This window comes from Magnolia sinica, chromosome 1 (assembly GCF_029962835.1).
Source record: "Magnolia sinica isolate HGM2019 chromosome 1, MsV1, whole genome shotgun sequence".
Taxonomy (NCBI): domain Eukaryota; kingdom Viridiplantae; phylum Streptophyta; class Magnoliopsida; order Magnoliales; family Magnoliaceae; genus Magnolia; species Magnolia sinica.
Genome location: NC_080573.1, coordinates 124,268,290 through 124,289,509, shown reverse-complemented (window position 1 = coordinate 124,289,509; position 21,220 = coordinate 124,268,290). Strand labels below are relative to the sequence as shown.

Below are 21,220 nucleotides of genomic sequence, written 5' to 3'. Positions count from 1 at the left end.
GTGGACACACCACATACTGTAGTGGGGATAATGACATCCACAGTTGAAACCTTCCTAAGGCCCATTATGATGTTTATTTTTCCTCAAACATGCTCATAAGTTCACACGGAAGTGGATGAAGGAAAAATACAAGTATCAGCTTGATCTAATGCTCTGTAAAGAAGTTTTCCACGGTAAATGTTCAATCTCCAATGTTTTCTGTGGTGTAGTCCGTTTAATGTTTGGATCTGCAAATGGCTAATTCCTTAAAAATGTATGGACGGGGTGAATATAACATACATCATGGTGGGGCCCAAAGAACATTGCCATGCCCCATTTGACAGCCCTATTTCGCGGGTTCCACCTTGGAAGTCCCGCGAACTACCAAACAGAAACTCCACAATTTGAAACAGAAGTTGCAAAACCCAACTGCAGGTCATTGTTGCTGTGGGGATTTTGGCCGAAGGCTTGAAGATGGCGCAGGTACGATTTCTCCCGCCATGCGCTGCAACCAAACCCTACACCTCCTACAACAGCCCCCGTATTCCCTTGCTGCTGACGTGGCGCTCCCCTTCGAATCCCCCTCGCGTCGAGATTCGGGCCCTCTCCCGCCCTTCCGATTCTTCTACAAGGTTCGCCCGACAGCAAACGATTCTATCCAAGGCTCGATTTCGGCACGTTTGCAGGATGAAAAACTCAGGTGCTTTTTTTTTTTTTCGACTTTTTGGATTTTCTGAAAGGGTTTTGTAAGTTTGCTGAAATTGGAAGCTGTTTTTGAAGAATTCATTTGATGGGATCCATTCTTTTTTTTTTTGAGAGAGAGAGAGATAGATGGGATTCTTTCACTTTCAATGAAATTCAAATTCTATGTCGAATTTCGAAAGATAAACAAATATCATGTTGAGGGGCGTGGAAGCAACCTCAGAGTCGAATCACACAAACAATAGGAAAACACAAACAAAGTAACCACAAAGAACACACAAATTTATATGGAAAAACACTTGAGGGAAAAAACCACGGCACAAAGTGACAAACAATCCACTATGAAAATGAATTACAAGAGATGAGATCAACTTACAGACGTGAAAACCCAAAGAAAATCCTTCTCAAAACCCGAGCTCTTCTTTAGAACAAGTTCCCAATACCCTAATAATGCGGGGGCATTTTCACACCGGGTTTTAGTGGGGTGGCTTGTGGGATGCAGGGGCACACTCGATATGGGTGGCTTGCATAACCCCATGGATTTGGGGGCCGTGTGAGGCGGGTGGCTCATGTAGGGCGGAACCTATGGATTTGGGGCCAAGGAGGAGGGTTCGGCCGAGGACCTAACCTATGAATTTGAGGCCTTGGGCTATGAGATAAATGAATTAATTCGCCATGCTTTATCAGTTTGAGCTTTTAGAGCAAGTGGTTAATTGTCTTGCATCAAATTGGTATCAGAGCGGGAGGTCTCGTGTTCGAGACTCCTCATCGGAGATGATTAATCCGGTAGCATTTTCAGATCGGGCTCGAGTGGAGTGGCCTGTGGGATGTAGGGGCACACTCGGGGTGGGTGACCCACGTAACCCATGAATTTGGGGCCCGTGTGAGGCGGGTGACTCGTGTGAGGCGGAACCCATGGATTTGGAGCCCACGAGAGGGCGAAATCCATGGATTTGGGGCTTGGGCTATGAGATAAAGCGATTGATTTGCCATGCTCTATCAGTTCGAGCTTTTAGAGCAAGTGGTTAATTATCCTACATCAAATTAGTATCAGAGTGGGAGGTCTCGTATTCAAAACTTCTCACCGAGGGTGATTAATGCGGGACATTTTCACGTGTGAGGCGGAACACATAGATTTGGGGCCCATGAGGGGGCAAAACCCATGGATTTGGGGCCCATGAGGAGGGTTAGGTCCTCGGCAGAACCCATGGATTTAGAGTAAGTGGTTAATTGTCTTGCATCACCTAATCCCGGGTTACACCCGTTTATATAACCTTGGATCCGGAATTAGAAACAAAACCACGAACTTACGTAGAAACTATGTGCACCGTTGATCTAACCATTGATCGATCGATGATCCTTCAATTGATCGATCCCACAATGTTAGATCAATCAAACATGCTCAAAAGTGTCTAGAGAACTAATCGATACTAGAGTCGATCGATCAAACTCCCATGTTTTAGCATAGATTGAAGGCACCAATTTTAACAATCTCCACCGTGGCCTCAATCTCCATGCTCTATTGTTTCAAGCTGCTTCCTCCATCTCTAATAATTTCCATCATAGCTATCATCATCGCTTCTTGTGCACACCCCGTCTTCATTTTGTCTTTGCCAAGCCCAGAGAAGTCAAGCAAAACATGAACTTCTCTGCATGAACCACTTTTGTAAGCATATCCGTCAGATTCATACTCATGTGGATATTCTCAAGAGTAACACCGCCGTCTTCTAGCATCTGCTGGATAAAGTGATGATGCACATCAATGTGCTTGGTCCGGGAGTGCTACATTGAGTTCTTCGCCATGTTGATAGTGCTCTCACTGTTATAGTGCACTGGCACGGCTTCCTGCTGAAGCCCTAACTCATTCATCATTCTGCTCAACCAAGCTGCTTCCTCGAATGCTTCTATCACCGTCATATACTCAGCTTCAGTTGTGGAAAGAGCAACCACAGACTAAAACTTTGACATCCAACTAATCGCTCTACCTGCTAATACAAACGAGTACCCATAAGTCGACCTTCTATTGTCCACGTTTTTAGCATAATCGGCATCTACATAGCCTACTAGTTTCTCTTCTGATTTTTCGAATGTTAAGACGTAGTTTGTTGTACCTTGTATCAGTGTTGCTTGCCGGAGTTTGACATATATTTACTCACAACACCTACTGCATGTAAAATATTCTGTCTCTTACAGACCATGTCATACATCAAACTACCAACTGCGCTCGAGTAGGGTACACGAGACATACGCTACTTTTCTTCATTTATAATTGTACATTGTTATGAAGAAAGCTGAAAGTAAGTAGCGTGATGACTGTTAACCGGTTTTGCCTTGTCCATCCCAAAGTTGAGTATGACATTCTCAAGATACTCTTCCTGAGACAACTATAGCTTGCTCCTTTTCCTGTCTTTGTATATATCAATGCCGAGAATCCTCTTTGTAGCCTCCATATCTTTCATCTCGAATGTCCTTGATAACTGAGCCTTCAATATGTTGATCTCAGACATACTTTGGCTAGCGATAAGCATATCATCAATATGCAATACCAGGATAATGAATTCTCCATCACCTAGTGCCCTAAAATATATACAATGATCGAATTCGCTCCTAGTAAACCACTGACTCAACATGAAAGAATTAAACTTTTTGTACCACTGCCTAAGCAACTTTTTCAGGCTGTACAACAACCTCCTCAGCGTGCAAACCTCATTCTCTGACCCTTGTATTTCAAACCCTTATAGTTGCTTTATATAGATTTGCTCTTTTAATTCCCCATGTAGGAAAGTAGTCTTAACATCTAGCTCTTCCAGCTCAAGATTGTATTCGACAACCAATGCTAACACAAATATGATAAATACCTGCTTGGCCACAAGCGTGAAAATCTCTCTGAAGTCGACATCTTCCTTCTGCGCATAACCCTTTACTACCAATCTGGCCTTGTATCTATCATGTTTCTTCCAATAAATCCACTTGCAACTGATCGCTTTACGCCCAATGAGAAGCTCCACCAGCTCCCATGTCTCATTCTTGTACAAAGAATTCATCTCATCATACATTGCTGCCATCCACTTTTCTATATCTACATCATCAAGAGCCTCCTGAAAAGTAGACGGATCCCCCTCATCTGTAATGAGGGTGAATGCAACATTTGAATCATCTCTGTATTTTGAGCTGCAATCCCACGGTGGATTTCTCATGAAAGGTGGCGGCTTCACCTGCTCCTATACCTCTTCCTGCGGCTCGGCTTCTTAAAGTGTTTCGCCCTCATCTATTTCGACATCAATCACCACTGGTTTTTCCGTTTCCTTGTGTTCATCCTTACGGAATAAGGATTTCTCATCAAACTTGACGTCCCGGCTCATTATGATTTTCCATGTTGCTCGGTCATACAGCCTATATCCCTTCACACCATTACTATAGCCAACAAAGATACACTTCTTCATCCTTTGGTCTAGTTTATCTCTCTCAATAGACGGTACATGAGAGTAAGCATTACAATCAAATACACGCAGCCCTGAGTAGTTTACTTCCTAACCACTTCATACTTCTTAAGGAATTTTGCATTCAATGGTTATAGACATGGACCAATTCACCAAATAACAAGCCGTGTTAATGGCCTCAGCCTATAGGTCATTGCCCAATGCAACATTTCTCAACATACTTCGGGTTCTTTTTAAAAGAGGTTGATTCATACATTCCGCAGCACCATTCTGCACTGGTGTATGTCTGACCGTGTTGTGCCTCACAATCCCATCATCCTTACAAAACTGATTGAATTCCTTTGAAGTAAATTCTTCGCCATTGTTTGTCCTCAAAACTTTCACCTTCCGCCCTGTCTGCTTTTCCACCATTGCCTTTCACATCTTAAAGGTGGCGAAAATATTAGATTTATTCTTCATAAAATAAACCCACACCTTTATAGAGAAGTCGTTAATAAATGTTATGAATAATGATGACCCTTCTCTAAAAACAACGGGCGACGACCCCCATACGGCAGAGTGCACATAATCCAACATTCTCTTACTATGTTTTGTCTAATCAATGACATTATAAAGGACGTCATCAACCAAACATAATTGGATCGAGATAATCGTCCTCTGATCAAGTTCTTCCCATTCCTCTTCATTCACAGATTTCGGATGCTTCGCTTTCCCAAGGAGTGCGTGCTGCAGTCCTTGCTGAACTAGAAGGCCTCTTATCTTCACCTTTCATAGTTCAAAATTATTTTTCCTGGTGAACTTCTCTGTCTCATACTTCACGTTCGATCCATTCATCATCTTGTTTTGGATTCTCACTGAATCCGCAACATACTCTCTGATACCACTTGTTGGGGGGCGTCGAAGCAACCTTGGAGTTGAATCACCCAAACAATAGGAAAACACAAACAAAGTAACCATAGAGAACACACGAATTTACGTGGAAAAACCGCTGTGGGAAAAAGCCATGGTACAAAGTGACAAGCAATCCACTATGAAAACGAATTACAATAGATGAGATCAACTTACAGATGCGAAAACCATTCTCAAAACCCTAGCTTTTCTTTAGAATAAGTTCCCAATACCCTAATCTCGTGTTATACCTATTTATATAACCCCGGATCCGGAATTAGAAACAAAATTGTGCACTTACGCAGAAACTACGCGCATCGTCGATCTAACCATCAATCAATCTGCATTGATCAACGATCATTCGATCAATTAATCCCACAATGTTCGATCAATTGAACATGCTCAAAAGTGTCCAGAAAGCTAACTTGTTTTTTGGGAATTATCTCGATAGATCGAGCCTCCATGTTTGATCGATCGAACATGTCCAAAATTGTGCATAGAGTTAATTGGGAAATTCAGGATTTTCTCGATTAATCGAGGCTAGAGTTGATCGATCGAACTCCCCTGTTTCAGCACAGATTGAAGGCACCAATTTCAACAATCATATATATTTGGTGGTTTTCTCGAATGGGGTTTTTGTGTTTTCTTCAATTCAAAGCATCTTTTGCAAAATTCATTTTATTAGATCCAATTGCTTTCATGGAAATTCATCTCTTATGACAATTGTTGAAAAAATCGAATTTGTGTAAATGTGTTGGCTTGCTTAAATGACTCTCTTTTTTATTAGTGTTCTTTGCTTTGAAGAATTTTTCTATAAAAAAAAATCCATTTGATTGGATACAATTACATTTATGGAAGTTCAAACTTTACATCGATTTTTGGAAAAAAAATTACAAATATGTGTTTTGGTTTCCTCAAATGTTTCTTTACTTTAACCTTTCAAAAAAAAAAAAGTTTCTTTAGCTTGCTTGCTTTAGGCATGTTTGGATGCTTGTAAGTTTTTAAAGCTGCAAGTAAGTTACAGGTAAGTTACTTAAATGTGAAAGTAAGTTGTAGTGAATGTAAGCTGCAAGTAACTTACACAAGTATGTACACCCTGATCCATAGCTCAAGTGGTAGACTGAGTGAAAGATACCTCGTTTCAACATTGAGGTCTTGGTATCGATCCCTACTGGGGGTGGCTAACAGTGAAGTGTGAACTCACAGTGGGGTGTACTAACAAGCTAACAAACAAAAAAAAGAACTTACACAAGTATGTTGGTTTTTGTGTTTGGGTAACCTGTATATTCACACCAAGTAACAAGTAAGAAGTTGTATATTCACACCAAGTGAAGCCTGGAGTAGGGAATCATTCTAAAATTGGATTGACACATAAGAAAGCTTGGGACAAAGGATGCTATTTTGTTAAGCCCATCTAGATGAATAATTGAGCTTATTCTTTGGCTAAACTAATCATCAAGTGGGCCATTAAAAGTGGACCCACGTATTCAAGATGATTAGAGAGAGAAGCAAATGCATCAATTAGAGAATTGATGACCTACAACCAGCAGCCTGCTAACTTTTGTCACTTATGCATAACATCCATCCAATGCAAAAAGAAAATGGTGGAACCCATAATTAAAGGAACTAGAGCACTATAAGTTATAGCCCTCCTAGTTGCATTGGAACACTTAAACAGTCCCAAACCATTGTTTTAGACTGTTCTTTATGTGCACCCTGATCCATAGCTCAAGTGGTAGACTGAGTGAAGGATACCTCGTTTCAAAACTGAGGTCTTGGTATCGATTCCCTAGTGGGGGTGGCTAACAGTGAAGTGTGAACTGACAGTGGGGTGTACTAACAAGCTAACCAAAAAAAAAAAGACTGTTCTTTATGTTCAACACACATTTCAAAATGCGCTATCATGCAAGCATCACTTCCCATCTAACAAATACGAACCATTTGATCAATGGTCATTAATATGGACAGTCAAGATAACTTACAAAAAAGTAGGTCCAGTCAGCATATGATCCATCCATTTTTTTTTTAAAAAAAAAAAACGTAAGAGCTATATCTCAAACAAATCTGAAGATCTAGCAATGAAGAAAAAGTGTTCCAATATGTTTTGGACACTGTGGGTCATATGATGAGTGTACCGTCCTAATATCCGTAAAATTGGCAACCAAGAAAAATTGGTCCAATATGTTTCAGACACTATGGGCCATATGATGAGTGGACCGTTATGATTTTTGGGCGCAAGCCCTAAAATCAGCTGGCAAAACTGATGGACAGCATGGATCAAGCATACAACAGATGACGGTGGGCCCCATTGTCCCGACCTCACCAAATCGGGCCACCTCGTCCTCATTGGACACGGATTGCTTGTGACAAGAAGCTAGGTGGGGCCCATCATGATGTTTGTGAGAATCCACCCCGTCCATCCATTTTTCCAAAACATGTTAGGACATAGGCCCAAAAATTATCCGGATCTAAAACTCAAGTGGGTTGCACAATAAGAAACAATGAGGATTGAACATCCACCGTTGAAACATTCATGGGGCCACAAAAGTTTTGAATTAGGCTAATATTTATTTGTTTTCAGTTCATCATAGTAGGAATGACCTTTTGAATGGTATGTCTGCATATGAATATCACGATGGACCCCCAGGAGGTTTCAGCAGTAGGCATTTCCCTATCCACTTTCTTCCTGTCGTGTGGCCCACTTGAGTTTTGGATCTACCTCATTTTTGAGCACATGTCCTAACATGATCTCAAAAAATGGATGGACAGGGTGGATTTCTCACAAACGTCATGGTGGCCCCACCTAGCTTCTTGTCGTAGGAAGTTCATGCGACAGCAGTCCGTGTCTGTTTTTAATTCGAAGAGAAAAAAGGAGCGAGAGAGAGAGAGAGAGAGAGAGAGAGAGAGAGAGAGAGAGAGGGAGGGAGGGAGGGAGGGAGGGAGGGAGAGAGAGAGAGAGAGAGAGAGAGAGAGAGAGAGAGAGAGAGAGAGTTCTGAAACACTTGTAACAAAGTTCTGTTACTTTCTTACGTTTTACAAAACTTACAGGCATCCAAAACAGCCCCTTAGTGTGAAGCAGTTTCTCACAAAAGAAGAAGAAGAAGAAGAAGAATTGGTTAGATCCAATCACAATTCATGAAAATTCAGATTTAAAGAAAGCCTCGAAAGAGGATGCAAATATATTAAAGAAAAGAAGAAAGAGATTGAAGTAAAGAACCCTATAATCCTCTATCCAAATGCTAGAGACCGCGATAAACCCCCTCTCCAAATCTTCTACCGAATAGAAACAAAGAAAGAAAGCTGAAAACTGAATTTTTTTATATTCCATAATCATAATAATAATCTCCTACTACTTCATATCATAGCCTTATATAGACTTAAACCAAGTAGAGAAGGCTGAGAAGCCTTAAAAATAGAAAATTGCCAAACTGACCCTAAATCTGTCACTACCATATGGATCTTATGTAAATGGGTTATAATTCACTTAGGCAGCCTTAGAATTGCATGATCTTGGGATCATTTGAAAGCTTGCTCAATAAACTATCAAATGGGACCAATTTAATGTCATTCGAACGTCGTTTGCTGCCTAAAAAATGGCCCACCAAGAAAGTGATGAAAATACAAAAGAGAATTTATTAACCAAAGACTAATGAAATAAATAAACCCTATGAAATTGATGACCATATGCTTGATCCCATGGTCCTACAATGCAAATTTATTGGTGATCCCATTCAATTGATCATCAGACTGTTTATTTGTTGTAGATCATCAATTAAGACAATCTGAGCTGTTGGGTTGGGAAGATCTTAGATCAACCAACTTGTGTCGCCATTTAGTTGCATTGAAATTTCATGTCAATTGTTAATAAAAAATCAAAAATCAAATCTGTTTATATATGTTAGTTACCCAAATGTGTTTTTTGAGTTTTCATAAACTATTTCACAATATCCAATAGGGTGTAGATTCTGTTACATGATTGTTTTGAATGGTAGATATTTGGTTGCCAGTATTAATAGTGACTCGTGATGCAACCGCCCTCAAATATCAGTTGCATAATTACCTTCCTTTGAAGTCCAACCAAGAAGTTTTGTGGTTGGAATTTGGAGCCTAGGTGGGAACCAAGGTAGTCACGTTATGATCATTTCCAATCTATCAAAATAACTATTTCAATTCAATTCGATAGTGCTGCCAAACATGGCCTAAACAGTTGAAAATTTGCACCTACCTTCTATCAGTTATATGACATATATACTTGCCTCTCCTCTATTTTGGATTATTACATATACCTCCCCTCTATTTCAAAGATCCATTTCAGATTCTACCATACAAGGAGACACTGTCTATTAGCAATGTTATCTTTCAACAACTGATTGTTTTACCCCTATCTCGTATGCAACTAGTAGATGTGTCGGCCGACCATAGTGTGTGTGTGACAGTGTCTCCAACCTGTTCAGCATTATAACTCCACCATGAAAATGGGACACCCCAAACATCAGGCTGTTCCAACCATCAGGTGGCCCACCACGTGAATTTGGAGGTTTTTGGATGGTTTCCATTGTTTTCTATGGTGTGCTCCACCCCACATAATGATTTGATTAGTGTAATTTTGTGGGCGTCCAATTTTTATGGTGGAGTGACCTTGTTGGATGGGTTGGATGCTGTTTATACATACCGGTGGGCTCCATGCAGGCAAAACAAATTCAAATGAGGGTATTTTTGTCATTTGGTACAGATTCATCTGGAGTCTCCTACGGAGGGGAGGTACATGCAGTAACCCAAAACACAAGAGAGGTAGGTATACTTTTTTTTGAAAGGCAGGGAGGTAAGTATAATTGTAATATCTCTGAGGGGAATTAGCTGCAATTAACCCAGAATTTAATGTTGATGGGTTTTGGAAGGATATTTGGTTTGAGTAGTGAGGTTTGAGTAGTGAGATTTGATTAGAGGGAGCCAGTGTAAGAGACTGTTTCAAAAGGATCTGGAAGGTATTTTGGTGACAGATATCCCATGCTTCACAGGGTTCTGAAGAAAGATGTGTTAATTTGGTGTTCTATACAAGAGACAATAGGTGACCTTCTTGTACGATGTCCTTTCACTTGAGGGCTCTGGGTCTTCTCTTTTTCTTTTCTTTTTTTCTTCCACTCTAGGTTTCTTTGTGCATGAACTTATCTGAGATCTTGGAGTGTAATTTTCCAACAAGGACCTCTGCAGTGTTTGGATGACTTGTGTGTAACTAACCCTTGGAGACTATGGAAGGAATGGAATTATTTGATTTCTTAGGTTTTTGTTTTTCATCATATCAAGATGCACGACTGCAAAGGGAGTGTTTCTTAAGGCTAGATCCTTGGTTTTTGCTTGGGGGGCTGTGCACTTTAAGCTCCAGGGATTTTGTCTCTCTTCTCACTGTTTTGGGCGTTTTAGTTTTTCTTTTCTGTTTGTATTCTTTGTAGCTTTTGCTGCCTTCTTAATAAATCTGTCATCCTTAAAAATAAAAAATAAAAAATAAAATAAAATAAAAGCAAGGTGCACGACTGCATGGGGCTGTTGAAATCAGTTATGCTTTCCACATGTACTTTGCCAATTTAAGGAGTCTATTCACAGTTTTGTAATGATCTTTTTCAGTTTATTTGTTAGTAGTGACATATACTAGAAAATTATAGTTTAAGAATTTCATCACTTCATTAACTTCAGATGCATGAAAATTTTTCCTATATTCTTTTAGTTTCCGGCTATCTTAGCAGGTGTATTCGACTGTTAGTTTAAAGCACCTGAACATGGTTTTATTAGATATGACATCTCAGCTGGAGCTTGGGAGACCTGAAGAGAAACGGGTATCACAGAGACAAGTGAATGGGATATTCTGGATTATACTTCTTAACCTTGGTGTTTACGTGGCAGATCACTGGTTTCTGGTATTACCATTTTTTCCCTGTTTTTCATCTCTTTAGGTGATTGGTGAAGTTGATACCTTTTGGCATGTGATCTGATTGTGGTTTCTATTTTGGTATTGGGAACCCCTTGACTTAGTACTTAAAAAGTATCAGAGCTTATTTAAATTGATCAAGAATCAGAAATCGAGGGGACTTCTTGTTTTGTATAAAACCCATTAATTTGATTGGGTACTCAAAAAACTAGTTAAACTTTATTGAATACTCACATAACAGAGTTTTAAATACTCAATTGTACACTTCTACTTAAGCTCTTTAAACTCTAAAAGGTTCAATTTGTTCAACCGAATTCCAAATTGACCAGGGACCCCAACCGGGTTTCTTTCTGAGTTAAGGGTACATAGAATCATGAGATTTTATGATATTTGGTGCAACCAAATGCACCCTAAGTTTGAGTTTTTATATTCGGTTTAGGGTGCATTTAGTTGCACCAAATATCACGAAATTTCATGATATTTCACACCAAATAAGACTAATTAATCATGAAATTTCATGATCTTTGCCGTAACCAAACACACCCTTGTGGAATGAAAAATGTGCTATATTTGTAGCTACAGTAGTCTCTTTGGAGTTGTATTAAAATCATAGTTTTTTAACTCGTGAATTGTAATCAACTTGTTGGTTGTTATCAACCTATGTAATAGATTAGATGGCGCTTGATTGTAATCAACCTATGTGATAGTTTGTGCTCTCAGTGCCATTCCCCAGCCTGGATAAAGGAGGGTTGCATCAGGTTGGCAGCCGGCGTCAAACTTATGCCTTTTAACTTCCGTTATGCATCCAAATGAAATGGGATTCATGTAGCCGACCCCAATTAATTTGGATATGGCTTACACAATGACAATGATAGTTTTGAATGTTTTGGTGTGTGAGGACTGAGGACTTGGTTTAGCCACTTGGCAAGATGAATCCTGAGTCCCCTCAGACAATGAAATGCGTGTTTCTTAGTAGGAAAATAATCACCATTGAATTGAGGTTTATCTACTCCTATAGATGCTAGTGTTTATGATTGACAGCTTGAAATGCATGTTTGTTAGATGCTAGTGTTTATCTACTCCTATAGATGCTAGTGTTTATCTACTCCTCGACATGGTAGTGTTTATTATCGATAGCAAAGCCTAGCATAAACTCGTTCTTCTTTCCAGATTCGAGAGATCAAAATGCTGTATTTATATCACTCCTTGCCTGCTTGGTACCAGTTCGTGACTGCAACATTTTGTCATGCTAGCTGGTGAGGCCTCTTTCCTGGTCAGCCATATGAAATTGCTATGTTCACGCACTTGCCATCTTAAAATGACTGTGTTGGAACAGATTAAGTGATCCTATTGGAATTCTGTTATCTTCCTGCTAAAAGACACTATTTTCTTAAATTTTTTACTGTAGGATTTACTTTCTTGCCAATAAACCTTTACAGGAACCATCTTTCAAGCAACCTATTCTTCTTGTATATTTTTGGTAGGAGTTTCTTTCCTCTCTTTGGTTTTTGAGGCGCACTCTGGTGGTATGAACACCGCGAGCTACGATGGTACAGGACAAAAGTGGGGCCCACATGATGTATTCAGTACATTCAACCTGTCCATCAGATATGTGACCTCATGTTACCCCTGGTACCCAAAAATCCATCCAATGCACAACTCAGGTGGGCCACACCACAGGGAACAAGTTGATAGTGGACGCTAACTGTTGGTTTGGATAAGGGGCCCACCATCTTGTGTATTTGCAACCGAAGCCGTTCAGTCCCTTCATCTGCCCTGGATGAATGGTCAGGCCAAACATCAGGCTATTTTTCTATTCACGTGCCCCGTTGCAAATCGAGAATGGGCATTTCCTGCCATATTGATCCCTGTGCTCTGCCCACCTGAATGTTGGATTGAGCTTATTTTTTATAACAGGGGGTAACATGAGCTCACACATCTGATGACAGGTTGGATGTCCCATGTCCGGCACGTGGACCCCACATCTGTCCAGTACCATCATAAGCTTACGGTGCTACCAGTACCACTGGAGCGCACCTCCTGGTTTATCGAATGGATTCTCCATCAGTCTTTTCTTTCTTCTTTCTTCTTTATTGGGTTCTACAGATTCTAGAACATTTATTTTCTTTCCCAACAGGAAAACTTGTTGAAGAGGAGGAAGGAAGTCTTGGGTTGTGGATCTCCTACATTCTTACGGGTGCCGGAGCGAACCTGGTCTCATGGTTGGTTCTTCCAAGAAATGCGGTTTCGGTTGGAGCTTCTGGCGCTGTCTTTGGACTCTTTGCAATCAGTGTGCTTGTCAAGGTAGGGTAGTCTTGCTGTTGAATTAACTTCGTCATGAGAAATGGTCAAGATGAATTTCAACTCACTGTAATGCTTTTTTGCAGATGCGTTGGGACTGGAGGAAGATCCTCGAAGTTCTTATACTGGGCCAGTTTGTCATTCAGAAGGTAGGTGGTGTCATTTCTGTTAGAGAAAAGGGGAATCAAGAACAGTAAAATTTCTTTTATTACATGTTTATAACTGGAGCTTTTCTAAGACTAGTAGGCTACGTACACCTCTACACATGGACGCGTGCCAACTTAGCACGCATGTGTGACATCTAAACGATGCATTGGGTGAGAGTCATGAGACCCACCATGTTAGTGACCTGGCCCTAAAGATCTGTTTGGTCCACTCATGAGGTGGACCACGCATGGAAAAGGGAAATAGTCAATGTCACCGGATGATGTAGAGCAGGTCGTGGACAATTTCATGGCCAAGATGGACCAGAGAAGGCCCGATCGGAGGCGGAAGTGATCCACACCATCAGAACCTTAAAACAAGCATACCTCGCAAACCAGAATGAGTTATTCAACAGTCGAAAATCCATTTTATTTCCGTTTTTACTATTTATAGCAAGTTTTAGTTCAATCATAACTTTTGATCCATTGAGTTTTAGGAGTTGTGTCCAACATGAAAAGTGCTTAGAAAAATTAGGAGAATAACATGGTTAAGCCAAATAGGACACTTACTATTTTTGGCTGAAAATCATGAAGTCTAGTGGAAATCATGACCGTCTATAAATAGTAAGTTTACTATTTATAGTAAGTCACGATTTTAGAGAGTTTGAGTTGGAGTTTGATTTTGAAACTTCTTCCTAGGGTTCATATCACTATTTAAGGGATTGTAAACTCGTTTATATATATATATATATATATATTATCAATCAATTTATTTCTATTTTCTATCTCTCCTCGTGGATTCGAGGAATCTCTGTGAGGAGTCCAGAGAAGCTCCGTGGATTCGGAGTAATCATCCCCTGAGGAAGACGGTGCTCAACCTCATCATGTCCATCCCTGCGTCACCAGACCATTTGCCGCTGGTCTCACCTGATGCATGGCTCAGATGCTACGCATTTGTGCTAGTTTGGCACTCGTATCCACATTTAGAAGTGCATGTTGATTTGGCAAAACTCTTATTATCCTACCTCGGTGCACTTGAAAGAAAATGTGGCTCACAAATAGAAAGTCTGTTTTGAAAAAGAGTAGAGATGGAGCAACCCCTCTCCTAATAAATGATTTTACTGAGGCTTTATAGAGAGAGAGAGAGAGAGAGAGAGAGAGAGAGAGAGAGAGAGAGAGAGAGAGAGAGAGAAATCTGCAAATTTATTAAATCTGCATCCATATTTATAGTACAGTGCTTCAAATTATGTTAATTAGAAAACAAGAACCAATATACTACCTAAAAATCTAAGGTCCTGCTTGGTAGACACCTAAAAATGAGTAGATCTCATTTCAGTTAACAGTAATATGTATTAGAGATCAAGATCTCTTATACACAAGGCCTGTTAACTAAAATGAGTTCAACTCATTTTTAGGCATCTACCAAATGGGGCCTAAGGTTTTGGAATTTTGGTTGTCGCATATATTGCAGAAGCAACCCTTGTAGTGGTTATCTCAAGAGTTCCTTAGAGAAGCTATACATTTTATTAAGATATAATTAGGGGGTTGCTGTACTTTCTTTTGCCAGGACTGATTTAACCTAGACCATATTTGGCATCTCTGTTTCTTTTCTTCTTTCTTCTTTTTTCTTTTTTTCTTTTTTCCTTTCTTTTGCTTGCTTTGTTTTGTTTTGTTTGCGTGTGCATGTGTGTTTACAAACATTCAATAATATCTGGGTATGATGAGAGAGCTAAAAAGGATTCTTTGTAGAATGACAGTAACCATTTAAGGAGGGACATAGAGAGCTATGTAACTTAGTCATGGACGCATGACACATGTAAGTGTCATCCATGGACACATGGTGTTAGACAAGGTCACCTTGAAAAAAATTGACACATTCGGTTAGACAAGATCATGGGGGATGTTACATGAATATAAAGATTCACTTGCATGATATAGAACATGTCGCAAATGCATTCTTAGTACAGTTGGACCAAAACAAGCTAAACGAAAGAGGAAGTAGTCCATCAGAATCAAACCTAGCCCTATGTAGGGATGACGTAACTGGGTCCCAGGCATGTCCCGTTTGAAGAAATTCATTCCAGATATGGAGTTGTTGCTCGAAGTTTTGACCATAAAAGAGCCGTATCTTTTGATCTGGGCATTATCATGAAACGCACTATCTATCGATCTTTATGTAGCGGTAGATTTGGGATCAACCGACCTGCTACGCCAGTTGCGGACGTCTGTTTCGCGAGAGAAGCTCATCTTGAGGTCAAAATTGAGATTTTAGGAAAACTTTACTATTTTTTGTAATTTCCATTATCGCCGTATCGCCCTATTTTTTGAGTTATAGAATTTTCATCTTTTTAGAAGTTGCTTGTAATAATGTCGGGAATGTTCTGGTAAAGCTTATTGACGTTTCTATTTTTGGCAAAATTAACCTTTTGGGGGACATTTTGCTATTTTGGGTAACTTTTAATCAAATTAGGGTTTTTGTCATCTATTTAAGTGATGTAGCTGAGAAATCTTAGAATTGTTATTCAATAAAATTTCTCTCTTATTTCTTGTGGATTGAAGAACTTATCTTGTGGATTCAAGGTTTTGACTACTTGAGGAAGATTGTGATCTTCTTCTTCGTTGTTTCACGCAATTCCTGCGTCAGTGTAGCAGTATAAGATTTCCTAGATAAATAGGTTTGCATGAATAATATTCCTTCATCATCATCATCTTAGCTTTTCTGCTAGCAATTTGAGGTTGGCTTTTTAAATTTAGATAGACAGAAGTTCTGTGTTCTTCTGCCCACCAGACAACAACCTTTGTCATCTAACCGGGCTTTGCGAACTGCCCATGGTAGAGGTTCACACGAATAGTACATGATAGGATCCTCCTGAGAAGTAATAGGATCCTCCATGTTTCATGTAGGCCTCCTTATCTCAGCAGCCAATCGAGGGCGATAGAACATAGAAGGTGAAAAATATAGTTCTTGTAGACAACTCAACCAGCCCTCTATAAATAATACCAAAAAAAAGGTAAATAAAGTTCTCTTTCTTTCTTTCTTTCCTGTGGACTGCCGGCATTGTCTGATTGCAATTGTTTTCAAGAAAGAAGAAGAAACCTTGGTACATTGACTAAATTGCTGTACTAGCAATCACGAACTGCATATGTGCCTCTGAGGCTGTTTTGCTGCAATGTTGATATATATGCTCTCTGTCACTGCCAACTCATATGATTGGTCTACGTCTACTATGCTGGGTAAGTGGAATGTCACTAGTTTGAAATGATGTGTAACAAGAACATCTGAGTTTTTCCTTTTCTTTTTTGCTCCCTCACGCACTTTTTTTTTTTTGTGTTAAAGGAGGACCATCTAAGAAACTTCCGTTTATGTTTAATTATCTTATATATAGAGAGGACCAATATGCAATTGGATGGTAATTTTATCATCCAACAAGCACATGTTTAGCTACCTGTCATGTTTGGATAACATCCAACCCATCCAAAGGTTGGTGTTGGCCCATCATGAAGATCACCAAGCTCAAAAGTCAGGCCAGTCAAATCATTAGGTGGGTCAGATGTGTGTTTTGGATATAATTGACAACTGTCCATTGTTTTGTATGATGTGGCTCACATGATGACTGGTTCGGCCTGATTTTGCCTGAGTTCTTCACATTGAACAAGTTGGATCTGTCAAACTTCACATGGTGATACTTGTCCAACTAGTTGTGTTTTGAGATGTTCTGTATATAAAATTGGTTCCGTATGTTTGTTATAATTATTATTTATTTTTAGAATTATTTTTACATGTAAACTAATATGAGTTTAATGATAGAAATTATCATTCAAATATTTGTACGGACATGTAGGCGAAATGCCATTGGGTTTGACATCAACATGTCCATGTCCAAATTACATGGGGAAATGACGTTTATCTCATCAAATACCTTTGATTGAATTTCTATTCTGATGGAGAAAGCCATCATGCATTAGAAATTGAAATTTAGTTCATGCTTGCTTTAATGTATGTTGATCCATCTACTTATGCATCTTGGGCAAATCAGGTGATGGAAGAGGCACAAGCTTCTGCAGGGCTGTCAGGCGCTCTTGGCAGGGGATATTCCTTGCAGAATGTTAATCACATTGCACATCTCTCTGGTGCTCTGATTGGTGTGGCTCTTGTATGGCTCATTAGTAGTATCCCTTCTCAACCTTCAGACTCGGACACGCCAGGAACAAAGACCTAAAGAAGAACCTGATATTCGAGTTTGCATTCTCCGCCTTTAGATCACGACTCATTGAATTGGGGAAGGAAAAAAGCCTGGATAGAAGTATCAGAGTTCACGTTCCCGCCAAAACTGGTATCTTTCAAAAAACTTGTTCAGACCCAATTGTAATTTTCTTTTTAATCAGTGTATTATGAAATTATCTCAAAAGGAAAAGGCAATCTGCATGTCTGTCCGAAGGTTTGAAGGCAGCTGGCTGCACGACTATCATCAAGGAAATCATTTGGTAGGATGTGTTTCGACTACCATTTTCATGTCGTTTATGATATCTTATATCAACCTAAGAACAGCCCATGAAATTGGTTAAGTCAGGTGAAAGGCATTGGGAGATTCACCTGAGGTCCATTTTTGGGGAGCACATGAGAAGTGCATGAGTGTGTTTATTGTTTTTGTTCTTTATTTATTCTTCTCATGCTGGTTTCAGTGTGCAAACACTACATTTATCTGTGAAGGCTAGTTCACAATTATATAAGAAAAAAATGATGTCCAACCAGCTGCTTGTCGGGCCCACCGTGGTGTGCATATGGTATTTAACCCGTCCACCAAGTTCGCCACCATGGAAATGGGATGCCCCACAAGTCAGGCTGAACCAATCCTTTTGGCCAAGAAGTGAATTTGAAGGTTTTTGGTGTTGGGATATTCCAAAACATGGTGGAAATACAAAATTGCAAAAATCCAATTTTATATTTAGTCTTGTGGATCCTCGTTCAGATATTCTCAAGTTTATAAGAAAATCATGGTTATTTGCAATTGACCCAATGTCTAAATCAATCCAATTCTTCCACTATCATGGATATTTGCAATTGACCCAATACTTGTGCAGATAAAGTGGTCCACCACATTAGATCTATACCATCAAAATTTTAACAGTTGAAAACATTTGTAAAACATTTTCAGTGTTGGGCCTATTGGGAAAATAACTTGATAAACATCTGATCTGTAAGATTAAAGCCATAGGTGAGTTCTTAAGAAATCAATGATCCATTGTTGGGTCTTGTGAGTCTTAACGGACCTTGACGGATGGGCGCAGCTGCAGTCACATTTGTTGGTCACACGATAGCCTCCTAAAGCAAGCCAAAGGGCAGTAATCAAGACCTTGAACTTATCCCATATTCTCAAAGGGAACTTTGGAGAATATTTCTCAGAAGAGCCTTGTAACCACACGTCTACAAGGGAGCACCCCAAGCTTGTGAGATCTAAGCCATCCATTAGACAGATCTCATTGTGCAGATGCCCTCGACTTAAAACTGGGACTGTCGGCTAATCAGTTCAGCTACTATCTACGAAACCAGTTGTAAGCCAAAGAATTTTAGCCAAGTTTTTATAAGCCATCAATATGTTTCTAGCACTGTGGACTGGATGATACGTGAGCAGGGGCATCAACACCATGAGAATCATCAGATGGACGACTTGGATCTTAGACAGTTGCAGCATATGGGCAATTGCGGTTGGTGTGTATGTGGGCTGTCTTATAGTGGCGAGTGGGCTGACCAAACCTTTCACTAGATACAACCTTGCAAATCTTTTCTGTATTTTTGAGCCATGGTCCATCCAGGGTTGGACTCAATAGACCAACTGCTCAGATTACCGAAGTATGGGCCGTGTATACCATACTATCTTTGTTCTTATAGAGCTTTCAAGTTGAACTTACTCCTAATGGATACAGTTCTTCGTATTGGTTGCACATGGCGTAACTAAGTCTACTTTTCCTTATTTTATCACCTACTAGTTATACTCTAAAGTTCCCTCGAATACATTCATTTCTAATTTAAACCTTCTTAATCGTACCATTCAGCTTAACGTGGATCCAGTACTACCCCACCAGGACCTAGCTAGAGACAGGTCCAAGAGGGGCTTTGTGAGGCCCACCATAATATATGTGTTTTATCCATGTTGTCCATTCATTTTGACATATCATTTCAGGACAAGAGCCTAAAAGGAAGGTAGTTTGAAGGCTCAAGTGGACCACACCAGGGGATTGAACGTCTATTATTGAAAATTTCTTAGGGCTAAAGAAGTTTTGGTTCAAGCTAATATATATGTTTTCCCTTCGTCCAGGTCAGTGTGACTTTGTGAATAGGATCACTCATGCTATAAAGTGATCGGTATGAACGGACGTACATTATAGTAAGCCCCACAAGGCCCCTATTAGGATTATCCCCCTCTATCTATGTCCTGGTAAGGGCAGTACTCAATCTATTTCTCACTCAGCCATCTCAACATCCTCATTCCGCTACACTCATTTCAAACCATCTAAGTGTACTTCTCCTCGTCTCCAAAGTCTCTTAACTGTCTAGCATTCCATTCCCTAAAATATGACCGGCCTTATAACTATCCTATAAAATTTTCTTTTCAATTTGAATGCTATACCACTGTCGCATAAATTTTTAGAAGCACATCTCCATTTCTCCCCTCGGCTTGAATTTTATGGATAACACCATCCTCAATTTCTCCCCCCTCATAAAAATATTAACCCAAGGTATTGAAAATGATCATGTTGAAAAATGTATTGTTAGCAATCTTAAATAATTCATCATTTTTGGTCCTATTGTTATTAAAAATGCACTCCAGATATTTCTTAATAATCCAACTAATTTAAAATTATTAGATTCTAAAGTACTCCATCATAAATCCAGCTGGATTTACACCTTCCTTCATCTTGTGGAACCCAGTGTCACTGAGTCATAATCTCGAAATCATATCGGTTCAACAATCCTAACAACTGATTCATGGACACTTGTTTATTGAAATAGTAACATTGAATATCCTTCAATTTTTTAGTGTGCAATAAATGTTCACTATTCTCATCTGATCATGAGTTAGCGCAATAAGATGTTTGTAGAATAATCTTACTATACAACGAGGTGTGTGGGGCCCACCGTGATCTTTACCTGACATTCAATCTGTCCATCATGTCCGCCCCCTCTTGTTCTAATTTGAGCCTAGAAAACAGGCTTATCTAGAACTGGACTGGGCGTAAAACTAATAAAATCACTTGGGGGTGGCCCACTTATTTTGTAATGGACTATTTTTTTTTTCAGTGCCTATTGATTAGGGTGGGACTCATCTTTTGAGTCGATTGGATTGTGTATAGAGAATGGTGGGCCCCACACAGCCTAGAAGATTTTGATGATGGCGTCCCAATCCCCAGTGGTCGCTGTGCTGCAATTCACCTGATTTTCTTAACAGGCTGTTTTTGGGACATGGAGATTACTGGGGGGAACGCGACTTAGCTGCCGGCCGCAGTCGATGTGGGGGGCCCTGACTATGGGCCCACATAGATGTATATACTTTATATCCATGCTGCACATCCGTTTTTTCAGGTTATTTTAGGCCATGATACCAAAAATGAAGAGGACAAATATTTCAAGTGAACCACACAGTAGGAAAGAGTAACCGTTGAAAGACTACCATTAAAAACTTCCTAGTCTCCACCGTAATGTTTGTTGACCATCCAACCTATTGATCAGGTCACAGGGACCTGGATTAAAGGAAAAAAACAAATATCAGCTTGATCCAGAACTTTTGTGGCTCACAAAAGGCTTTTAATGGCCAATAACCACTGTTTCCTGTGGTGTGGTCCAC

At 39.8% G+C, this 21,220-nt stretch overlaps 1 protein-coding gene across 4 annotated transcripts; it reads left to right on the top strand.

Moving 5' to 3' along the window:
* The first annotated feature begins 353 nt into the window (after positions 1-353).
* Positions 354-17,867, top strand: LOC131256811 (rhomboid-like protein 11, chloroplastic). Of its 4 annotated transcripts, none has more exons than XM_058257865.1 (9): positions 521-657; positions 9,742-9,804; positions 9,923-10,077; positions 10,797-10,921; positions 12,103-12,188; positions 12,372-12,412; positions 13,070-13,236; positions 13,320-13,382; positions 17,414-17,867. In XM_058257865.1, the coding sequence occupies exons 3-9, from the start codon at positions 10,017-10,019 to the stop codon at positions 17,594-17,596; spliced, it is 726 nt and encodes a 241-aa protein (XP_058113848.1). In that variant the 5' UTR covers positions 521-657; positions 9,742-9,804; positions 9,923-10,016; the 3' UTR covers positions 17,597-17,867. The 4 variants fall into 4 exon arrangements, with proteins under 4 accessions (XP_058113835.1, XP_058113848.1, XP_058113841.1 ...); XM_058257858.1 differs by having other exon boundaries at positions 543-679; XM_058257875.1 differs by having other exon boundaries at positions 543-679; positions 9,923-10,088.
* The last annotated feature ends 3,353 nt before the right edge of the window (positions 17,868-21,220 follow it).